Source organism: Hyalella azteca, unplaced genomic scaffold, assembly GCF_000764305.2.
Source record: "Hyalella azteca isolate HAZT.00-mixed unplaced genomic scaffold, Hazt_2.0.2 contig3927, whole genome shotgun sequence".
In the NCBI taxonomy this organism is placed as follows: Eukaryota; Metazoa; Arthropoda; class Malacostraca; order Amphipoda; family Hyalellidae; genus Hyalella; species Hyalella azteca.
In genome coordinates, this window is record NW_025934156.1 from 72938 (window position 1) to 95939 (window position 23002).

Below are 23002 nucleotides of genomic sequence, written 5' to 3' on the forward strand. Positions count from 1 at the left end.
TGCCGCGCCGTACCTCTGTTTCTTAGTTGCCAGGTTTGACTGTTGTGTGTGGTAGTTATTGCGTTCTTTTCTTGCATATAAACAAATAAGTTCCAGCCGCATGTCTTGGAATCTCAGGGAGCCTTTATTGTACAAACCAATCACGAGACTCGGCTTGGCTATTTAAAATATTACGATGATTTTTTTTAACGTTCATGCTACTGACGCCTTCTGAGGGAACGGGTGCTGGAGCAGCGGCGGTCGACGCTCCGAAAAACGTCGTTCTTGTTGTATTTCCCTTTTGTATACACGGTTCCTTCTTCAAATTGCTGCAGCATGCGTGATGCTGAGATGCGAGGGTGTCGTTGCTGTATAAAGTGCGATCTGTAACTCATAAAATCTTTTTCTCAGCCGTTAATCCCATCGAAAGTTGAATTCTGACACCTCCGCGTGAACATGAACCGGCATGTTATGCATACATACATCATTAACGTTCTCTTCTGTCGTCTAATAAGAAACTGCGCAATTTTAAGACAGAAGAGAAGCTGCATTCTTCATTTCTATTCTCTTACTTCGGCAATTGCTTTAAGTTTCTGATGAAATTTAAGTTTGAATTTTTGCATTTGTTTTACTGCGTTCGCAGTCACGGGGCTCGCATGCTAAAAATACGATAAGAAATGGAGTTTGAACATTGCTTGAAATCGCTGTCTGACGAGAGATTTAATGTGTAACCATAGTTGCAAGAACTCGTGCCCTGATACAACTGACGTCAGCTTCCTTGTATTGGAGTTAATGTACATGTCGAAATCGACTTGAATGATTCCTGCTGGACAATTAGGTGTTGCACAGCGAGGAATGAAATGGGATGTGAAGGCCTGTTTAACGCATTGCTTAAACAGAGGTATGTTATTGCAACAGAAAGTTCTCTTGAACACAAAGACTCCAAATCTCTGAGAAGTGTGCATATTTGTGTGCCGAATTCGATTGCAAAGCCATGAGAACGAGCACGACTTGCAGAGCGTCTGCCCAGTAAATTTGAAAAACAATTTGATGAGTCAGGATGTGGCTCTTTTTAGGCAACGGTGGCGGTGTTAGGTGGTTAAAGGAGCGTTGATGAGCATTAAGTAATAATAGTTATAACTAATAATGCTATAGGTTAATACTTAATATTCGCAGAGTGTTGAAAGATTGTAATACGGCCAGCACTGTGTGAAAAAAAATCTTACGTGTTTTTCCGAACCTAATGTAAGAGAATGGTTTAAAAAAAAATAAGGCTATACGGCAAGGATTCACGAGCTGGACCTACGACTGGTTTACTTAAGCACCTGATTTGTTGTTCATAATTTTTCGCAAGAAACTTGTCAAAAGGACTCGCACTGTTTCTATATGAATTTTATTTATTGTTGCAATATTTAATTGCGGTGTAAACTTTGTCGATAGGCGATAGTTAATTAACTTAATTGCTAGCGAAAACAAGCTCCTCGAGGTTTTCTAATTTGCGTCGCGTTTTGTAGCACTATTACCGGTATTATTGAATTACTGGAAATGGTAGTTACTAGATTGATCTATTTGTTATTTTAGTGGCAGTGGCGGTGAAAATGTTCGAGGAAAGGATTTGAAAGACTGAACCCTTCATGGTCGTTGAATGTGTTAAACGATAGTGACTGAGTGCAGCGCTATATAATCATTGGCACACTATCATTATGACGGCTAACATCTTCTATTGTTGATAATTTCATTAAGCAATTATAGATTCATTTGCTATTGAAATATTTCCTATGTCGAGACTCTGCTCTGCTTGATGACAGTTGCATAGGCCTCTACCACGTGCAGCCTCTTAACACTTTCTATAAATCATCGAAGGTGCGAGAAAAATTCACATGCAGAATTTCAGTGAATCAGTCTACGCGTAATTAAATGTAATTCATCTAAGATTAATACGGTCATCGTGGCCGACTTCCTCCATATCGTCTCCTGAACGCTGACGGACGGACAGTGTCCAGAGTGTCAATGGTTTTGCTAGTCTTAAGTTCAAAACTAAAATTATTAGTGGTAGATGTTGAAATTGTAATAATTCGTGTACAAAGATTGGCTGATACATTTATTATAATTGGTTGTTACTGTAATAAATTGTTGCATCGGGAAAGCTTGGCTTTCAAAGCGTAGAGATCAAACAGAGCTGACTGTACAAATCTATTAATTTGTGAAAAGATTGATCGTAGTATTATATATCTAGAAGGAACGCTACTAATAATGATAATATTGGTACAAAATCTAGCTGTTAAATTTGTATTAGAGTAACTTGGAGCTTTGAGGCTTCGCGAGCGGTGCCTCTGGGAGACGTTATTTGGGTCTTCGTATGCCGGGATATGGTTTGTCATGCCGAAATTTTTTTATTATTTTTAATTACTTCGATATTTTATCGGCGCAGCATCCGTTTCTTAGGGAATAGTTACATTTATTTCTATGAGAGCGAGTATGCACTATTGGTTTAGCTTGTGCCGTTCATCTCGCGGAAGTCGTTTTTCAGGTGACAATTTTACAATACCCATAGCTCATCCACATTCAAGATGAATATCACAAATGCTTTCTCAGGATTTCCTTCTGTATACTCGAAGGTTTAGTTTCCATAAATATGTATTTTTGTTTTTGTCTACGCATGCGTGCTGCTGTCAATGCCAACATAGCGATACGGTTTCAGATGATCATTCCTGGCATAGTGTATAGTTCAATATCATACAGAAATCTGAATCATTTTTTCAGTCATATTCTGATTGTTTGAAAACAGCGATACGTTCCCAGCGATCATTTCAACTTCTTACTACATAATTTCCTTGATTTTGCAACTTGTTGATATTGCTCAGCTGTTCTCTAACGTGTTCATTCCTTATGGCGGCACCATGTATTCTTAGCGTCGAACAACCAATTTCCCTGAACCTATATTCTTAATTTAGCAGTCATGCTATCATTCGGGTCTGCTGATTCTCACTTAGTAGCTCTCAACTGTGTAGATCTGTAGATGTTCTTACTGATATGTTGTGCTGTATACTTTCGTTTGAATACCAATTATCGTTGTCAGGTTTGATTCGAACGCATCATCGTTTTTGGGAAATAACTTTTACCTCGTGAAGTGAGCGCTGAGCTTCCTCGTGTTACGATGTTATCTGAGCCGCAGCCTCAGACACGAGAGACACGCTGTGTCTCCTGCCAGAGAGGGAGGTGTTCACCCATCCATAGATAACTTCATGAATTTATGCACAGTGTGTCGATATTCAAGTACAAATGCAAGTAATCTTTTGTGCTCTTCGATGTTCTCACAACCATTGTGCAAAAACGATTGCTAATTTATTCGTTAGGTCTTAGGTTTTGTGTGTGCGTGTCTTGGTTGTCAGTTGACGATCTTGCCTGGAATAAATTTGCCTTTTTTGTCCTTTTAGTCGTCTTGTGCCTGAGACTCGCCTGCCAGCGTTCCAAGTCATGAGCGCTTTTGTCACTGACAGACTGACAGATATTGCTATATTATTATAGAAAATCAAGCGTAAAGCCGCTGAATACTTCCTGTAATTTCTTAGCGAGTGTGACTCAGAATCTTTACATGTTGCCTTCAAAAAACGAACAGGATCGTGAGCGTAGTTTTGGTTGCGATAAATACGACGTTTCCGCGTAGGACTTAAGGCAGGGAGCATGTTTTTGTACCATACGTTTAGTACATTTGCCGTACGTCTCAATTTAGTTGATCGGGTCGGGTATCTCAGCCTGATGTTGCCTCTAATGCCAAATAGCAGCGTAGTTTACAGGCGGTGTAGTCTCCTCCAGGGCCTATACTTTCAAAAAAAGTTAAGTAATCGTAAGTTCATCAGCCAATCATTGACGGCCTTTCAAGCAAAATCCACCAATCATAGACAAGAAAATAGAGCGTAAGTACTTACGTTCACTTAGCGAGTTTTGAAAGTATGTCCCCAGGGCCGTGTGGTCGATCAGCCTTCCTTCTCACCGAGCTCTCACGGCTCGTCGTGGGGTAGACATTCGGCTTATTGTCAAACCCTTGATAACGTACAAATTATTATAGAGGTCAGGTGCTTAACAAACTTTAAAGTGCTTGCTCATAGAAGATTTTGAGCTGTCGTATTGCTTTCAATTCCACAACTTGTACATTTTACAAATGAGTTTTGCGTTGCATCTGTCACAGACGCAGTGAGCCACTTCTAGACTCTCGCTATGATATCTTTGCTCTGAATGGAAGCATTTCGTCAGCTGGATTTCTTCACAGCATCAATGGAGTAACAATGCTTTAGGAAACTGGCGGATTAAATTTTAGGTGCGGCCTCCTGCATGGCCATGGATTCTCATTTGGATTCCGGACTGCCAATATTGGCTTAACGGCGGCTGCCCTGTCTTTGTTTCTTTGCGTCTGCGATGCGTTTGTCCTGTAAATTACTGAATTTTGTATTCTATCATTGTATTGCATTTAAGTTAGAAAATTTTGCATTTCGTTTGAATCACTTAGCTAAACCAACTGTGCTTAGTTTAGAATTGTCAAACGACCTGTTGTTATTTGTTTGTAAAAATGACATAATTGTACAATGACGACCAATGTGTCCAGTTTGTGTCCCAGTAAATTACATTATCTTCGTTCTCGAGCCTGAAAATATAGAGCTTGGGTTTAATCCCAGTACTCCCGTTTGTCTTAACATCACTGTTTATTTTTGTTGTTGTTGATCTTAGCATCGGTATAGTAATTGTCTTTACAATCAAAGATTTGGAAGTATCGGTTTGTTTTATGTTGCCGGTAGCTGTAGTGGCAGTCTGGATTCCGCGACGTGCTCAGGAACAACAGTTGTCATCTTCCGTATGGGCGCCCCGCGTCCGCAACTACAGGAATATTCCACTTTGTGTGCCCATAATTGTATGCATTCTCATGATCATGTTCCTTTATTTTTATAGCTTAAGCAATGATGCTCTTGCCTCGATCCGGGTATTTTTCAGTGCCGCTTCTTAGGTGGCACATTGTCCCGAAAATGGAACATCAATGAATGATAAAAATTGACGATATAAATTGTAAAATGTTGGGTTAATTTTTCCAGGTTTGTTACATTTATTCCAGGCATTGATGTATTGTTTCTATGTGACGTGCTAACAATTATTTCTAGAAAGCATCAAAGTTGTATTCGATCATTTCAGGGCCGAACTCTCCATTTAGTTTCAATTCTTGTTAAAACCTCTAATGCATTCCTGCCTCCGCCATTTCACGAGAAAATTTCTAAACTCCTTTACGATATATATAACCAATACTTCGCTCATTATTGATTAGCACATTATTAAAATGATCTTGTGTGCTCATTATTTATTAGCACATTACTAAAATGATCTTGCGTAAGTATTTTTATTCATTTTATCATTTAATTCAGGGAACTGTCACATAAAAATAACGTATGAGTGCGAAGCTCGTATGTTGGTCTACCTCAAAGTGAATATCTATTCATATAACTTGAGAACTCGAGTGTAAGAGAGAACGAAGGGCGCTTCATCGAATGAAGTCGTGGCCGTGCAACTGAACGATTCGCGGTTAATGTCTTTCACTAATTGGAATTAACACTTGTTTAATGATGAACGAGGTATACAAACTATATATTTGATATGCTCTTGTATCCGAGTTTATCAGCTAGGAAAATTCAAGAAAATTTCAAGTTTTTAAATAGAATTTATACTGAAATTTATGGTGTACAAAACTACTTGCTTGCGCCGTGTCCACGTGGCCATCGCTAGAAGTGTGCTTCCATTGGCACTTTAGCTCAAAATGTGGCAAGGTTTAATAATTATTAACTCACTTATTCATTGATGAAGCGTTCCTTCGTTTGGTGTGTGGATGAATGCTGTAAGGGTAGTTGCTGTTAGCCTATTGTTCATTATCCCGTACGTCGCGACTCTTTCTGCAGTCCGCCTTCTCGGAGGTACTTCTACGGGTTATGCTAACTATGAAGCTCTAAGCTATACAATGAAATATTTAACAAGCCCCTAATAAATTTTAATGATCTAAACCTGCGTTTTTTTCACTAATCTCGTACATCCAGGCTACTTTCAAGAGGGTTAATTGCTAAAAAAAAGACCCGCTGATTTTAGTTTTCTTGGTTTATATAGTTGATGGATAGGAAATAATTTGACGAAATTTCTGAACATGCTGCCTGAAATTCAAAATGACGATTCTATGTTCAGTTTTGCTAGCGTCGGTACCTTCCTGGACTCTGAGAAATTCTTTCATGCTTATTTGATTTTTCTGGGAAGGTTTATTCTATTGAAAACTTCTACGAATGAGAATGATGTTGACGAGCTAAACATCATCGTTAGGTCCTAATGAATACGTGTACCAAATTTTATCGAGCAACGTTCATTACTTTGGGAGATATTACATGCTCACAGAATTTGGGGAGACCGGCCGCAAGTCCGGCCGTAAATTTGTCCGAGACGTATACTGCAACGAATAATTAATTCAGCATTTTATTTGATAAAGTAACATTTCTGCTGTCATAAATGAGAAAACGCTGTGGTATCAATTAATCATGGTGAAAAAATATGATTTCAATCTCTTACAGTCGTATTTTATGAAAATTATACAAAATGGTGCAAGTGACAATTTTTCATGTGTAATTCATTGTGCTAGTCTTCACTTTATCTGAACAACAAATTTATCATGAACCGTTCTATCTAACTTCGACCGTTCTTCAGTATTAATTTGATAGTTTCTAACTGTAAAAAATATACCTTCTAGAAATAGCGTCTGCAGGTGCGGATCAAGTGCAAGCCCTAAGTTCACATTCAATCTAGGTATCTTTTTTGTATTCGATAAATAGCTAAGTAGAGTGTGGCAGTGTGCCCCATGCAGTACCTCGTGTGAAGACTCGTCAGTCGTCACTAATGTAACGTGTCTTGAAGTTTCGTTTTGACTATAGACATAATTGTTATTATTACTTTATAGCGCATAATTTAATTTTCGTTCTTACAAAACATCAGCTGAAATGAACGAAATCGCCGAACAAAAAATATCGTCTTTCAAGGAATTGGTAAGTTTGTTCGTTTCTAATACAGTAGGCTAGTACCTAATTGTGATATTTATTTCACTGTTAGTACCTACCTGCGGCTGCAGGCTGCATGGCTGCATCAATCATTTAATTAATGTTGTATTGAAATTTTGAATAAAAAAACACTTGAAATTTAGGCTAATGCACGATAATTGCAAAAAACAACTAAAGTCAGTTGACAAATTTTCAATAGCAATAAGTTTGAAGTTGTCACTATACTTAATTCACTATAGTCAAATGGGGTAAGACAGGATCGCAGCCTTCATGGGGTAAGAAAGGACCAGCCCATGGCGTGAATTCTAATTGCACTGAATTTTATTTGACAAAAGAATATGTTAGAACAATCATTGCCTGTCATTTTAGTGTTTGTGGCAACCCTTTTCTGCAAAAAACAAATTTCTGGCTAATTTTTAAAGAAAACCTATGTAAAGAAGGGTCACAAAATAGTTAACCCTGTTTGGGATATAAGCTCTGTCTAATGACAAAAAATTTTTTGGCCAGGTTTGTGGATGTAGGCAGGTTACCTCAATTAATACCACTGTGCAGAGAGTGGATGAATATTGCAAGATCTTTGGCGATGCTTCAGTAGCCAAATTTTTTCCTTCAGAAGATCTTGCCAACACATTTAGATTGAAATTCTTGCATTTAATATATTTCTCAGTCTTCGGCCAACTATTTAGAAAAAAAGTAAGGTTTCCGGTACGTTGAATGGATTACGATGCAGCGAAGCTTGTCCGGAAATCAGTTGCGATGAGTTCCCGCAAAAAATGTAAACAATGTTTGTTTGATTTTGTAGTTTCAGTCACATTAGAGCGGTCAGACTGCTTTATTACATGTTCAGTTGACACTTGCTGTACAATCGGACTGTTTTTAGAGTAAAATCAGTTATTTGGGGTAACACGTGCATGCAACCTTGTAAATAAGTTCGTGGCTTGTAAATAGTTCGTCATTACTCAGCGTAAATGGCTTTCCATTAAAAATTACCCGGCGACGCATCTTTAAAATGGCCGGCGTCGCTTTGGGCTTAAAAATCCATATATTGGCGATGCTGCATCCACCATCTGCATAGTGGAATTAATAGGCAACTTTTTAGACATACTAGGCATTCCTACCTGCTACCATCACTGCCTGACATGTATTCTAAAATGGGGTAAAAAAGGACAGAAGTGTATGAATAAAACCTAAGAAGTATACAACTGAAGTCCGAGCTTCATCTGCATTGCAGTTACCATATCCACCGGTTGCGTGAGAACTAAGTCAACTAACCAGGCTGAGCCAAAGCTTTTCCCTCCAGCTTCGTTTCACACGATTGCTACTGCATGCAATGCATGTATAACATTTACGACCATTATTAAACCATTCTGTTGAATGTCCATTATCATATTGTTGGTATCTCTGTCACGTGTCACCTTCTATTTTATTGTTTCGGTACAGATGGTACTCCTGAATCCTGATCGCAAGTAGTTTTCATATCTCAATGCTGGAAACTTTCATCAGTTTTTTATTTGTTGATGAATTCATAGGCAGTTTTTCATGTATTTGTAAGTGAATGTACAAAGTTAAGATGTTATTCTTTGCGATTTTCATCAATAGTGACATAACTACATTATTGTTGTAGGCGCTTGAAATAAGAAATGTGGCATTACCCATTAAATTAGCATTAGTGCGTTAACAATGTGTGCATTTGGGGCGGTCCATTCTAGCTTTCTAACGCTGTTTGGATTCCAGTGGCAGTGACGTTGCACGCGNCTGTTCTGTAACGGGAAAGTAGCTGAGTAAGTCTTCGTATTGACGTCATTATTTTTCAGAGGCTTGGACATCGAGGGCGTGGACTGGGTGATTAACTTGGACTTGCCAATGAGCACCAAGGACTACATCCACCGCGTGGGTCGCACTGCCCGAGCTGGCAAGCAGGGCCAGAGTATTACCTTCACCACTCAGGTCAGTTGTAGGCTTCACTGGCATGTATACCTTGGCGTGTAGACTTTTCTATATCTGTTGTTTTATTTACCGAGATTTAGAGCCTTTCATTATTCCTCTTCCACCACGACCACCATCGTGGTTGATCAATTCCTGTCTCTTATACACATCTAGATGTGTATAAGAGACAGCTGCAACTCCACCTCATGTTTTTGACAGGGTGTGGTCCAGGAGCTGTGTGATGCTTGTGAACGCGTAAAATGGAGAACCCCTACACCGATTCAAGTGAAGGCCATTCCTGCAGCATTAAATGGTGTGGTAGCTACTTTTTGTCTTCAGTATCTTCTTCTATTCATATTTAACACTTGTAGAGATTTAAATTAATGTTGAAACATTTCATTTAAATTGTAAAAATATATTTAAATTTGCTACTGAATTAAGTAAATTTCTTTCTTCTCTCAACTGATGCTTGAATCTATTCTCTATTGCTAATATTATTTCATTGGGGATTTGTAACCAACTGGGAAAAATTGTAGCTTTGCATAAATTGCTTCTGAAGTTGTGTGGGTAGGTTTGTCCAGTGTGTAGTAGGTCAACCTGGTGCTACAGGGCAATCTGGTGTGATTTTAAAATTCTGTTTTCTGAAAATTGAGCTTTGTTCTAGAATGATGTCCCAAAATAAATGATTGATAGCATAGATGCCATCAAAAATCATTAACTTGCTAGAATGTAATCTTTTCTTTTCTTTGATAACAGGTTTAATGATCACAATCAAACATGCTCTGAAATATTTCTAAAATTATTCCAAGAAGCATGTATGATAATTTTCAATATTTTGATCATCATGTTTATTCATTTTTTGTGCCCACTAACTCCAAATTTGAAGTATATATTTACAAAATTATTTTATTTTGATTTACCTACACTTGGAGTAAAATTTATTGCATTTTATGTTTAAAAATTCTCCTACAGGAGAGGGGAACTATAAATTGTTATTTTACAAAGGAAGCGCTATGCCAATTCAGCAATTTAATGAGACATTTAAATTGAATTTAGTGTAAAATTTATCATTTATATGTTGGATTTGGTGGGCATATGACAATTCTCAATAATGTTGCATTGGTTTTGGTGAAAATGAAAGGAGTGTCATGAGAACACCTGCAGTCACACCCTACTGGAAATCCTGAATATATTCACTGAATAACAGATGAATGATTCCAGGAAACATCATGTTTGGGAATATTTTTGGCCAATTTATTGCAAAAATTTAAATGGAAAATCAACTAAAATTTGAAGTTTAGGGTGCTAATTTGTTTGCATATTTTCAGGTCGGGATGTGATTGGTCTTGCAAAGACAGGTTCTGGCAAGACGGGGGCATACACTATACCCATGTTACAGGCTCTGCTTGCTAAACCTAGCAAGTTATTTGCTGTCGTGCTAACTCCTACCAGAGAATTGGCTTTTCAAGTCAAGGACAACATTGAAGCTCTTAGTGAGTAGCATTCTTGTAGTGGACACCAATTTTGGCCTAGAGGAGTAAACTCTGAAGAGTCTTGCAACAAATATCATAAAAGCTAGGACAAATATACTACCATTAAATATACCTACCCACTCTGCATTTTTAAATTTTATTGAATTAATTGCTTCTCTGATGGCATTCTAGTCATAGAAATAATATATATATCATCTATTTTTTATTTTGTTTCATAAATAGCTATTTTAATTTTGTTTTTCATGACCATTTGTCCATCTTCAATTAATTTCAAGACATCCTAAAGCATAATGTTACAACGTTTGACAGCACATTTTGTTCTAACTTGACTGTTGTTAACTATCATGTTTGTGACCACTTCAGGCTCTAGGTTTGGAGTGAAGGTAGTAGTGCTCACTGGTGGCATGGATTACAAGGTTGAGAAGACTAAACTTATGGAGAAGCCGCATATTGTGGTGGCCACTCCTGGTCGATTGCTGGATCATCTCAAGCGCACCCGAGGCTTCAATCTTGAAAATGTCAAATATTTGGTGGGTGTCAGAATTTGAAAAAATTATGGTGTACTATAGAGTACTGATGTACCTAATATTCTAATTATCAATTAAATTTCTTAGTGACTTCTGTAAGTAGTATGTTATGGCAAACTTTTTATTTTGAAAGATGTAATTTGTGTACATGTGTTTTTGATGAATTGTGAAGTATGGATTGTCTTTGATCTTTGATGTACCTGATACTTGAACACCAACCAGTTGAGCTGTTTAGTAACTTCTGGATTTAATGACATTGTGTATATTATATACCTACCTAGTTATTTGAGAAGTTGTGTCATATGTATTAATGAATTTTGATAATGCTTTTTTTCTAGGTTTTTGATGAAGCTGACAGAATTTTAGGCGTTGATTTGGAAGAACACATGAATGATATCATCCGCGTCCTGCCAAAGAATAGACGAACTATGCTCTTCTCGGCAACTATGAATAACAGCGTGAGTAAAAATGCAGCGCTCTGTTGCGTTACATTGATGAGGTGGTATTGCAATATGATAAAAACGTGATATTTCCCAACTCTAACCTTCATTTCTGTGGGACTACATAAGGACAGATTTAGTCAGTGTTATGATAAAAAGTAGGCTGTTTAAATGACAGAATTGTTCTAAGGATTTTTAAATTGAACTTGACAATTTTGAATTTCATTTTGAAAAGCATTGGAATATTTTTACAAACTATGTAAATGTGGGAATACACATAAAATACTTGAAATAATTTAGTGCAGATTGTTTCTAGAAACTCTGGACTCAATCATATTCATATTTTCAACTTGAAAAACTGTTAAGCAAATATATAGGTACCTACTGCTTGCTCACTCCTCGAACTCAACTATGTACTATGATATTCACCAGAAAAGATGACCCTCGAGTTTCTATTTTGAATACTCTATGAAATTCATTTCACTTGACAACTTTTTGCCATAAATTTTTCCTCAGGCCCAGAAACTGGAGCGGGCATCATTAGTGGACCCTGTAAAAGTGAAAGTTAACGAGCTCTACCAGACGGTGGATACACTGCAGCAGTACATGAAGCTTGTACCGGAACAAGAGAAGGTATATAATCTCAAGCTTTCAATAGGTCTCGAGTTAATTACTCGCAGGGAATGGCACACACAAAATCCTGTAATATATTTTACAACGTCCCGCAGCATGCGCCTTTACATTGACTGCTGCTAACATGACCAAACGATAGACAATGAATTTGGTTACAAGTCAATAACTTTTGCTTTATCTCTGACAAGCATTCGTCTCCCCACACGTCTCTTCATTGTGATCTCTGCCGAATGTTATTTTATATTTTTCAGTTTTTTAAATTCTTCACGCTATTTTTAGTTAGTTTGTAGATCTCAAATCCTCGTGATCTTGCGGCTGGTTCTTAATATAGGTAAAATATTGTTATTAATATGTTATACCACTTACGTCTCTACAGTCATGAACTTACATGTGTTCTGATCCAGACTTTTACTCATCAATGCCCAGCATCAAGACAAGTATTATTTGAATTAAATTCCATGTGCAGATTGCTCACCTTGTGTGGTTTTTGAACGATGCCAAAGCACACAAACTGCAAGACAAAACATTCATTATTTTCTGCGGCACGCGGCGACGCACGATGGCGGTCCACATCACCCTCACGCAGCTCACGTTCAAGTCGGTGCCGCTCTTCGGTAAAATGCTGCAGAGCAACAGGCTCGCCGCCCTCCACAAGTTCAAGGCAAACCAACGCAATATTTTAGTGGCAACCGACGTGGCCTCCAGGTAAATTTGTGGCTTTGATCAGTATAACCTCATATGGGGCCAAAGTGATGCATACGATGTCTTTAATGTCATTCATATAAATTAAAGCATTGCATTTACGCTTACATATCTACTAGTGTGTACTGAACTCCCTTATTGGCAAGTTTTTATATTGAACTGTATTCGATCTAAATTTTTAGAAATATATAAGGTTTCCTTTTTCTCCTCAGTGGTAATTGCATTGATACTTTCCTCACCGCTGTTCTGTAACGGGAAAGTAGCTGAGTAAGTCTTCGTATTGACGTCATTATTTTTCAGAGGCTTGGACATCGAGGGCGTGGACTGGGTGATTAACTTGGACTTGCCAATGAGCACCAAGGACTACATCCACCGCGTGGGTCGCACTGCCCGAGCTGGCAAGCAGGGCCAGAGTATTACCTTCACCACTCAGGTCAGTTGTAGGCTTCACTGGCATGTATACCTTGGCGTGTAGACTTTTCTATATCTGTTGTTTTATTTACCGAGATTTAGAGCCTTTCATTATTCCTCTTCCACCACGACCACCATCGTGGTTGATCAATTCCTAATTACAGCTGAATTCCCGTTGGCGAAAGTGTATTCTCTTCACAATTAGTATTGCTATGTTAAAATCCTATTTTTCCAAATTCATAATTCAAGTCTTTCGATAAAAATTATCTGGATTCATGGTGTGAAAAATTGCACAAAAGTTCAAATAAAGTTCATCTGTGCCTGAAAAAGCCTAGTATATATTATCCTACTCCAGGCCCGTATAAAAGCCTGTATAAAGGCACGTATTGCTGCTCATGGGCCGTGTTAACCCGTCTATCTTTCACAGTACGATGTCTTCGAATTCTTCGGTCTTGAGAAGAAGCTCAAGATCAAAATGCAGGAATTCCCCATCAACGAAGACGAAGTGGAAATCCTCTTGCCTTCAGTGAAAGCGGCCGAGCAGACTGCCTCTGAGGTGACTAACAAGTGTCCTGCTAGTGCAGTTAATCTTGATAAGAAAAATTAGTGTATTACCTAATCAGACGATATTACTGTGCATCACACTATATATTGATGTGAATGAGATGATACATTGATGTGAATGAGACGCTAATATTGTGAATGATATGATATATTTAATTAATTGAGACGATATTAGCGTGAAAAAGATATTAAAGTGCCATTAAGTTACGTATGCACGTGTTTTTTTGCGTGGTCGGCGTAATCTTTTGTTTATGAGCTTTCTTACATTCAAATCTTGCTAAGTAAAATTTAGATAATTTATTTCATATTTGTAAAATTTTTGAAATCATACGTTATGTTCTCCTCCGTCGTGTGCAGGAATTGGGCCGCATGGAGGATGACCGTTTCTTGGCTGGGATCAAGTCCGCCAAGAGGAAAGGCTCGTCTTTTGGATCTTCTAAAAAGCGCAAGACTTAAACTTTTGTTTGGTTACCCTCTTCATCAATTATATATAGAAACAAGTTTTGCTGTAGAGTTTTCTTGTTATATTAATTTTATTAAGTCCTGCAGAAGGCAGAATATTTCTGTCTGGGGAATGAGGCGCGCTCCCCCAGGCATCAAGCGCCGGTACAAACAATTTTATTCTATCATCACTTGGATTACTTAGCAATGATTCAACTATTTTATACTTCGAAAAGATCATTTTTTCAGACTTTGGACTTGGTTTAATTTTACTTTTTAGGATTTTTACCCATGAACAAGTTAAGAAAGAGAATGTGGTCCGTGCTGCTTCTGGTCACAATAATAAAAGGGTACCACAAATTGCACCCTTCGTAGGTTTATTTATGACGTTATTGGTGGCAAGTCAAACGCCGGTAGGCCTTTACTTGGCTGAGCACTTTACCGTTCCTGGTACACTCTTTGGGGATGTTGTTAGCGGGTTCAGGGAGTTCAGAAAATGAATGTGCCCTATTGCCTTAAAAACCACACTTTCCTTACGTATCACTGATACACCTCGTAGCCGGGTTAAACTGTTTCAGAGTGCATTACCATTTGGACAAGTTCTCTCCATTTTCCTGAGTGTGAGCGCTACATTGCAAAGCATAAAGAATGTGACTGCGGGTCCGAGAAGTTAATGTTAGTGTAGGTACTCTTGCACCTCCTTTTGACCTCTTCGGGTGGCGGGCGTCTCGAGCAAGCGTACCTTTGAACAAATGTTTTTTTTAATTGCGTGGCTGTTCAGCTATATTCGTTATGTGTAGCCGAGATACTAAGGTTGTTTCTTTCCTTCCTAACCTGGCGAAGGTTGCTGGACAACTAAGTTATTTCGTCTATTCATAGTGATGACTAATTATTTTCTTTCGCAATATGATTGTTCACTTTGCTACAACTCAGCTTAAAAGTTCGGAATACTTTTTCGAATGGCATTGAATAAATTTCTCACACTATTGTCATTCGTAAGAGTAAACTGAAGCTCTATATACTCATTATTTCAGATTATTTTCTAGTCATACTTGAGTTTATAGCTTAAAGTTCGCAAGTAAGCAGGAGACATCATGGGTTGCTGGCTGAGCCGCACGGCGGCGGATGTCATCGCTGGGGATCAGCCGTGCGTGACCGCTAAGAAGGTCTACTCCTGGTAAGCCTGGTTTGGTGCTCTTGCATTTTAATATAAACCTGGTTAAGGAATAAAGAGGGTATTAAACCTTATTCCTCAGGTTAATGAATAAAGAGGGAATTGAACCTTATTCCTCAGGTTAATGAATAAAGAGGGTAATAAACCTTATTCCTCAGGTTAAGGAATAAAGGGGGTATTAGCCCTTATTCCTCAAGTTAATGAATAAATCGGGGATCAAACCTTATTCCTCAGGTTAATGAATAAAAGGAGTATGAAGCCTTATTCCTCAGGTAGAGAATAAAGAGGGTATTAAACCTTATTCCTTAGGTTTATGAATAAAGAGGGGATTAGTCCCTTTTCCTCAGGTTAATATGGACAAAGGTTGTGCTGCATTACAATTGCTTCTTGAAATGCAGGCTGGTAACTCGGAGAATTACTATACAGGTAACCTCGTTGTCATGTTGTTAACTTAACGTTGCTGCTGTGCACACTGAAATGAAACGCTCATCGGAGAGTTTCTCTATCGAAATATTATTTCGTCAGACGTGAGAGCATCATTCTAAATTATATTTTGCTGGATATCTTTAAAGGTGCGGATTTCTTTAAAATTTGAAAATATTATGTCCGTCAAAATGTATGTCATATGTTATATATCAGGTTAACGAATAAAGATGTATTGAACCTTCGGCGCCCTTACAAATCATTGTGCAATTTCTGGACCCGTTGTTATGCGAACATTGTGAAACTGAGGTTGCTATTCTTTTTCATCTCCTGTGCTTAATTTAGTTATTATAGAAATTCGTTCGACTTGAATCTCTGCTCTTCTTTACATGTACAAAAATGATTAATAACTAAAGATATCAAACTTGCGCCGAACTGCAGTACTTCATATACATTTATTAAATAGAAACGCTTACTTTTCATGCAAAAAATGCTAACAAAAGTTTCTTGTTCACTCCGCATTTTTAGCTTGGAAAATACGACAATTACCAACCGCTGGCAATGCTGTACAGCTGAGCAAGAAACCTGCCTTATTTGCTTACTAATACTTAGAGTGGTAATGTATTTTGTTAGCAATCTTTGCTGAAAATCGTGCTTGAAAATATGCCCCATTAGTCGCTTGTATTGCAGGGATAAGCGCGAGAAGAAGGATCCAGCTAAATACACCATCGAGAAAGTAAGCGAAGCATAATTTTCTGAATCACCAAGTTGGTGTCGGCACACGTGTTCGGTTAACCGTGTAGTGCATGCCTCACTATCACGCACTGCGTCGTATGTTTGTTTTTGCCCTCACTGAGAACATCGCTCTTTGTTTTGCATTTCGTATCGCGCGTCGCACTTCTTTAACTTTTTTGAGTCATTAGATGAGAGGTTCACTACTGAATGACTTGCAATCTACGATAGAAAACCTCCAGTGTTTTCGACGGAGAAGAGTGCTAGAAAGTAGGAAAATGAAACTATTTTTTTTTTTCACGTAGTGAATCTCAAAATTAATTACGGATATCTAAAATTTTATTCTAATTCATGCTAAATGGCTTGATAATTGAACGTTCAAATCGCTAAAGCTCGACGCACTCTTTTAAATATTGGACCGTTGGTTATTATTTTAATGGACCGTAAATTTCTATTTATCGTGAGTTTGAAAAGTATTCCCAATTCTAATATTTTACAAATTTCATGTCAAACACTTTGCTAGTTCTAGCGCATTTTCTCATTTATGGAAAAAATGCACTATTGTTTTTATTTACTTTCCTATTGCTGTTGAGCTTTTATCATATATTAGCAATCGTGGTTCATGGCACAAGAAAGACACGTATTGCTGTCTCGCACTGCTGCTTACAGTGATGCAGAAGCACAACTCGGAAGCCGCGGCTTCGTTGAATGTGCTTTACGCTGTTGATGTAAAATAATACTGTAAAGGATCTCTTGAATTGTCCACTTAATTGTCTTGACATGATGGTAAACTAACAGATGGTGGGGGTCGAGGTGGGACGGATGCCTGGCATGATAGCAGGCGAGCAGTTCGTGGTGCGCGAGTGTAGTCATTGCTGCATCTTTCTTCTGGACCACCTGAACACCATCACCGTGGACGACTGCTCCGACTGTACCATCATCATCGGACCCACGTCAGGCAGGTGAGAAAATTACAACGTTATAGTTACCAGGAGATACGAGAGTACGAACAACGTTATAGTTACGAGCAGATACGAGAGTACGAACGTTATAGTTACGAGCAGATACGAGAGCACGAGGACCGCACTCGCTCCAGAGACGATCAAAATCTAAGCTGAGACTACCACTGAATTTCCTATTAGAGACGATCACTCAATTTCCTTGCATTGATAATTACTGAATTTCCTCCTAAAGACGATCACTGAATTTCCTAGCATTGTCGGAGATTTCGTTACCATTAGGAAGCGTTTCGTTAATATTTTAGATCTCCATCCACTCATTATTTTCTCTTAAACATTCCATTTATGTGAAAAATGTAATCAATGATCTCAGTTGATTGAAGTTTTTATTGAGATTTCAAATTGATGTTTCAATCACATTAATATCACTTTATTTGAAATTTTCGCTGCTGATGAGGAAGCTCTTGAACTTATTAGATTGTAAAAGTACTTGAAGGAAACAGCTGTCCACGTACAAAAATTATTACCGTCAACAAATTCTAAATGAAATAAGGTTTCGGGTTTAAGCAATGGTTTAACAATGTTTAACGACTAACTGCTGTGACATGCAGCGTGTTTATCCGGGACTGCAAGAGCTGCGTGGTGGTGGCAGCGTGTGGTCAGTTCAGGACCCGAGACTGCCAGGAGCTACAGCTCCGGCTGCTGTGCAACACGCAGCCTATCATAGAGGCCAGCACGCGAGTCCGCTTCTCCTGCTACCAACTCTACTACGAACAACTGCAAGGTTAGCGCATCTACACTAAGTTTAGCGTCTCTACACTAAACATAGAGGCCAGCACGCGAGTCCGCTTCTCCTGCTACCAACTCTACTACGAACAACTGCAAGGTTAGCGCCTCTACACTANCCTAGCAGAGAATATCACTCAATTTCCTAGCAGAGACGATCACTCAATTTCCTAGCAGAGACGATCACTCAATTTCCTAGCATTGACGGTGATTAAATTTCCATCCGAAAGCGTTTCACAAATATTTTTCATCTCCATCCACTCATTATTTTCTCGTCAGTATGTTTTCTATCCGTTTACGGGATACTCGGACGAATCAAATATTGTGGGTAGAGAACAACGCGTGCAACAGTTTTTTTCCATAAGCATAAGACTGGAGCGAAGAACCACTTTTCTGCAAAATCATTTCATGACATTATTTTGTTGAAACCTTACAAACTAAATCTCATCTAAGGATTTTACTGTGAAGTAATTTGTAAAGTTTTCTCATCGATTCAGAGGATTCTGAAAATTACACTTTTGAAGGTACTTCTGACATAACCATAAAATTTTCAAATTTGACATGGATCTTAGACTTTAAGCTCTTGATTGAATAACCTTAACTTTGCAATGAGTAAAAGTTCAAAAAATAACCGTGGGAACGCTCAAATACACGCAAGTGTCCCAATTAAATGACTAAGGCCGAGAACGAGGCTACAAGAGCCGCTAAACATCGATCGTTTTTGCCACATTTTAATTACTAACGCATATATTGAATAGGATATTTGTGTTCGGAAAAATATAATCGATAATTTCAGTTGACTAAAGTTTTTATTGAGATTTTAAATTAATGTTTAAATTGCATTAATATCACTTTATTGAGAATTTTCGCTGCCGATGCGGAAGCTCTGAAACTTGTTAGATTGTAAAATTCGTTGAAGGTGGCAGCTGTCCATATACAAAAATTATTACTGTCAACAAATTCAGAACTAAATAAGGATTCGGGTTTAAGCAATGGTTTAACAATGTTTAACGACTAACTGCTGTGACATGCAGCGTGTTTATCCGGGACTGCAAGAGCTGCGTGGTGGTGGCAGCGTGTGGTCAGTTCAGGACCCGAGACTGCCAGGAGCTACAGCTCCGGCTGCTGTGCAACACGCAGCCTATCATAGAGGCCAGCACGCGAGTCCGCTTCTCCTGCTACCAACTCTACTACGAACAACTGCAAGGTTAGCGCATCTACACTAAGTTTAGCGTCTCTACACTAAACATAGAGGCCAGCACGCGAGTCCGCTTCTCCTGCTACCAACTCTACTACGAACAACTGCAAGGTTAGCGCCTCTACACTAAGTTTAGCGTTTCTACACTAAACATAGAGGCCAGCACGCGAGTCCGCTTCTCCTGCTACCAACTCTACTATGAACAACTGCAAGGATAGCGCCTCTACACTAAGTTTAGCGTCTCTACACTAAACATAGAGGCCAGCACGCGAGTCCGCTTCTCCTGCTACCAACTCTACTATGAACAACTGCAAGGATAGCGTCTCAACACTAAGTTGCAGGTCACAAACTCAGACGTTCAGTGTAGTACATGCCTTCAGAGAAATGAATGGGATTTTGTCCAAATAGCGAGGCAGTTTTTGCGCTTGTGTGGATCATCTCGACACAGTATGAGCCAAAACTAAATATTAAATATCGGATGAAATCTAAATAATAAATCAATCAATATTTAGGAGCTTTTGATTGAAATGACATAAAATAATATTTTTTAAATGAAAAAGTTCATGATCTGGATGTGATTTCATCTTCTGTTATACCGACATATAGAATTTTAATTGAAATCCCTGCTTGTGGTACGGTATATGTCTTTTTCAGACCAGTTTCGGCGCTCTGGTTTGAGTGTGTTCAACAACAACTGGAGTGAAGTTCACGACTTCACTCCAGGCACAGACGGCGACAAGAACTGGAGTGTCGTGATGCCGTCTGTTCTCCCTGATCTCAAGCTGCCGTCGCAATCTCCGTTTGATTGGTAAGGGAATTTGTCTTCTTAGCCCAGCAGCCCATTACGAGCGCGGAGCAATTGCGTTCAATTCTTGTTAAGTCTCGTATTATTACGAGCCTTTTAAAAGAAAAAAATATTCAACTCGAGCGTGCACTGCCACGTCTATCTCTATCAAACTTTAGCGTCTGAACTGTCTTGCAAATAATAGCTTTGAATTCATCTCAGATAACAAAAAAGGCTTTTTAGAACTTTTTTTGGTAATGTATCGTATGTTGTTGATGCTCTCTGACGATTGTGAGAGAGCATCTGCCATGACTCTGCTATGAGACTCTGCTATGGTGAAAAATACTGCCTGCTCTTTTAAAGTGGATTTTTCAATTTTTATCTGCCTGTAAAATTGGAAAGGTTGTCTACGAATACGGTAAATATAATTATTTTAATGCTAGGAACCATCAGATTACTGTGGTAGTTTGATTGAAAGTTCTTGACGTGACTTTTAGTGCGAAGTATCTAGGGTTATTGCGGTAGTCAGCAGGACGAGCGGCTGAACTAACATACCGTATGTTCTAACAGTAATTTTGCGCGCAATTCAAACTTGATATCCATTAAAATACAACGATAGATAGATCGCTATTAAGCTGCTGCCACTCATGCTTAACTGGAATTGGTCTTCTCCCTCCTCCCCAGCGTTGGCATTGAGTGCAGTCGGACGACAAGCGTGGTGCCCTTCACGATGGGCAGCGTGAGTCCCCCCAGCTACAGGATGCTGGGGGACGAGCCGCTCCTCGTCATAATATACCACTGCCCTCAGCAGGGCGCCATCGTCAAGGGTGTCGTCAGGGTCTTACAAGAAGCTGCTGTTAGTCTGGTCATACGTTCATAATAATGCATTAGGTTGCATGAGCTATCATGACACGCGATGAAAGTGAAACTAACGTATATTCTCAATACAATGACCCGTAGAAAGTGTAAATTGTCTGGGTATTAGTTATTATGTTATTATTTATCTAAATGTTCTGAATAAATTAAGTTCTCGAGTGCTTTACGGCTCGTATAGGCAGTTCGCCCCTGATGAAGCATGAGAGAATCAACGTAATTATCCGGCCACTGACCGTCATGCTGTGTGCAGGGGCTGAGTGCTGTGTTGTACACCCGTGAGGTGACCATCTCCCCCACTGAGGCTGTGCGGGTGCTGGGTGAGGCGGCTGCTGGGGACGCTGGGGCGCTGCTCACAGCGGGGCCCGTGGTGGCGCTCCTCGTCGACGCGCCCTACCACCACATCCAGCAGGTGATCCACCGTATAGCATTACTTCTACAGGCAACCATTCCAACATTTTAAAATTATAGGTATTTCATAACGTCAACAGGTAACCATCCATACTATTTTAAAGTTTATTTTTAGCCAGCCCGCGTCAAAAGTTTTCCCTACTAGTTGACTTCATTTTGAAAATTCCTTTCAATGTTAGGGTTCCGAAGAATTAATTATATAGATCAGTCATCAATACGGCTGAATGCCGTATGGTGATTCAATACGCTGAAATTAAGCTGCACATCAGTAATTTGCAAAATTGATTAAATAATTAATAACATTCATCTTTTTTCCTGGCAGTCCGTCTCTGCAGTCAGGAGGGACCTTTACTTCTTGTCCCCTAACAACGGCAACGGCTACAACATTGCCAACAAGTTCTTCTCGTTTGCCTCGCTGTCCATGTCCGTTTAGATCTTCTTAGTCCACTCGTCTAGAGGACATTCCTTATCGACTTCACCGTTTGTTATTGAGTTTTATTCAGCATCCGAGTTTTATGGCACAAAATTATGCGTTCAGTAATATATGCTATGGTGGTTTTCTAGTATATGAGAAAGTATTTCTTCTTCATTTCTGTTAATTGATTAGACACTGAAGTTTGTCAGAAGTTTAATATTGTTCCATTAAAAGTCAATGAATTCCTAATGCTGCCATTCTTCTACGTAGCAAAATGTTTCATCCGTCCACATCTAATTATGCGATCTGTGATAGATTTAGCCCTAATTGTTAATGCAAGTTTAGTGTCAATTGTGCATCCCGTTGCGGTGATGAATTTCTTGATAACCTGGGATTATTTTGCCTTGCTTCTCCTATGGTGTTGACCAAGCAGCAAAGGAACGCTTAATACCTTAGAGCAATAAATGGTTACAATGTTTCGATCAAAGATATAAATAAGTTGTCACTGGCTATTCATTTCGTTGTTTTAAGCATTCAAGTCTGAGCATTTATAACTCAAATTATGTATTGTACGACAAGCTAAAGTTAATAAATGAAGTACAACTTAGATTCACCGAAAGCACTTCGTTTTGTCTTTTCATTTTGAAAAATTTACTATACAAGCCCATGAGATCCTTTTGGCATAATTTTTCGTCCTATTATAAGTGCGTCTAACTCAATGTACAACGTTTTCTTTTTGACCCACATGCACTATAAACTAAAAAAACTGCGGTGCAACTTATCCACGCGACAACATTTCTTCTCGCTTCGAGTCACTGACACATGGAACAGCCTCCCTGAAGATATTGCAGACGCTCCAAGTATAAACGCGTTCAAGAACAGACTAGACAAGGCCATGCATGAGCATATGTTTAGTCTTTAAATGCCTCACACCCTACGGAACAACTGAAATCTAGAAGCGATTTTAAATCTACCGTCCGTTGAAAAGATCTGATCAAAAGACCAGTCTAGTCAAGAAAAGTACAAGAATCGGCGACAGGCCTATCCAGGCCTATTCTTTA

General features: G+C 38.9%; 2 protein-coding genes across 3 annotated transcripts; both read left to right on the forward strand.

Annotated features, from left to right (window-relative positions):
* The first annotated feature begins 6797 nt into the window (after window positions 1-6797).
* Window positions 6798-14250, forward strand: LOC108665516 (probable ATP-dependent RNA helicase DDX47). The gene is made up of 10 exons (XM_018152273.2): window positions 6798-7037; window positions 9195-9288; window positions 10304-10468; window positions 10832-10998; window positions 11334-11453; window positions 11952-12068; window positions 12535-12773; window positions 13071-13203; window positions 13609-13737; window positions 14103-14250. Exons 1-10 carry the CDS (start codon window positions 6993-6995, stop codon window positions 14199-14201), a joined length of 1308 nt encoding a protein of 435 aa, XP_018007762.1. The 5' UTR covers window positions 6798-6992; the 3' UTR covers window positions 14202-14250.
* Window positions 14251-15208: 958 nt separating this feature from the next.
* LOC108665517 (protein XRP2) lies at window positions 15209-22560 on the forward strand. Of its 2 annotated transcripts, XM_018152274.2 has the most exons (8): window positions 15209-15363; window positions 16474-16519; window positions 17314-17477; window positions 18086-18258; window positions 20113-20266; window positions 20927-21098; window positions 21369-21527; window positions 21849-22560. In XM_018152274.2, exons 1-8 carry the CDS (start codon window positions 15281-15283, stop codon window positions 21957-21959), a joined length of 1062 nt encoding a protein of 353 aa, XP_018007763.1. In that variant the 5' UTR covers window positions 15209-15280; the 3' UTR covers window positions 21960-22560. The 2 variants fall into 2 exon arrangements, with proteins under 2 accessions (XP_018007763.1, XP_018007765.1); XM_018152276.2 differs by lacking the exon at window positions 16474-16519 and having other exon boundaries at window positions 15303-15363.
* Window positions 22561-23002: the final 442 nt, after the last annotated feature.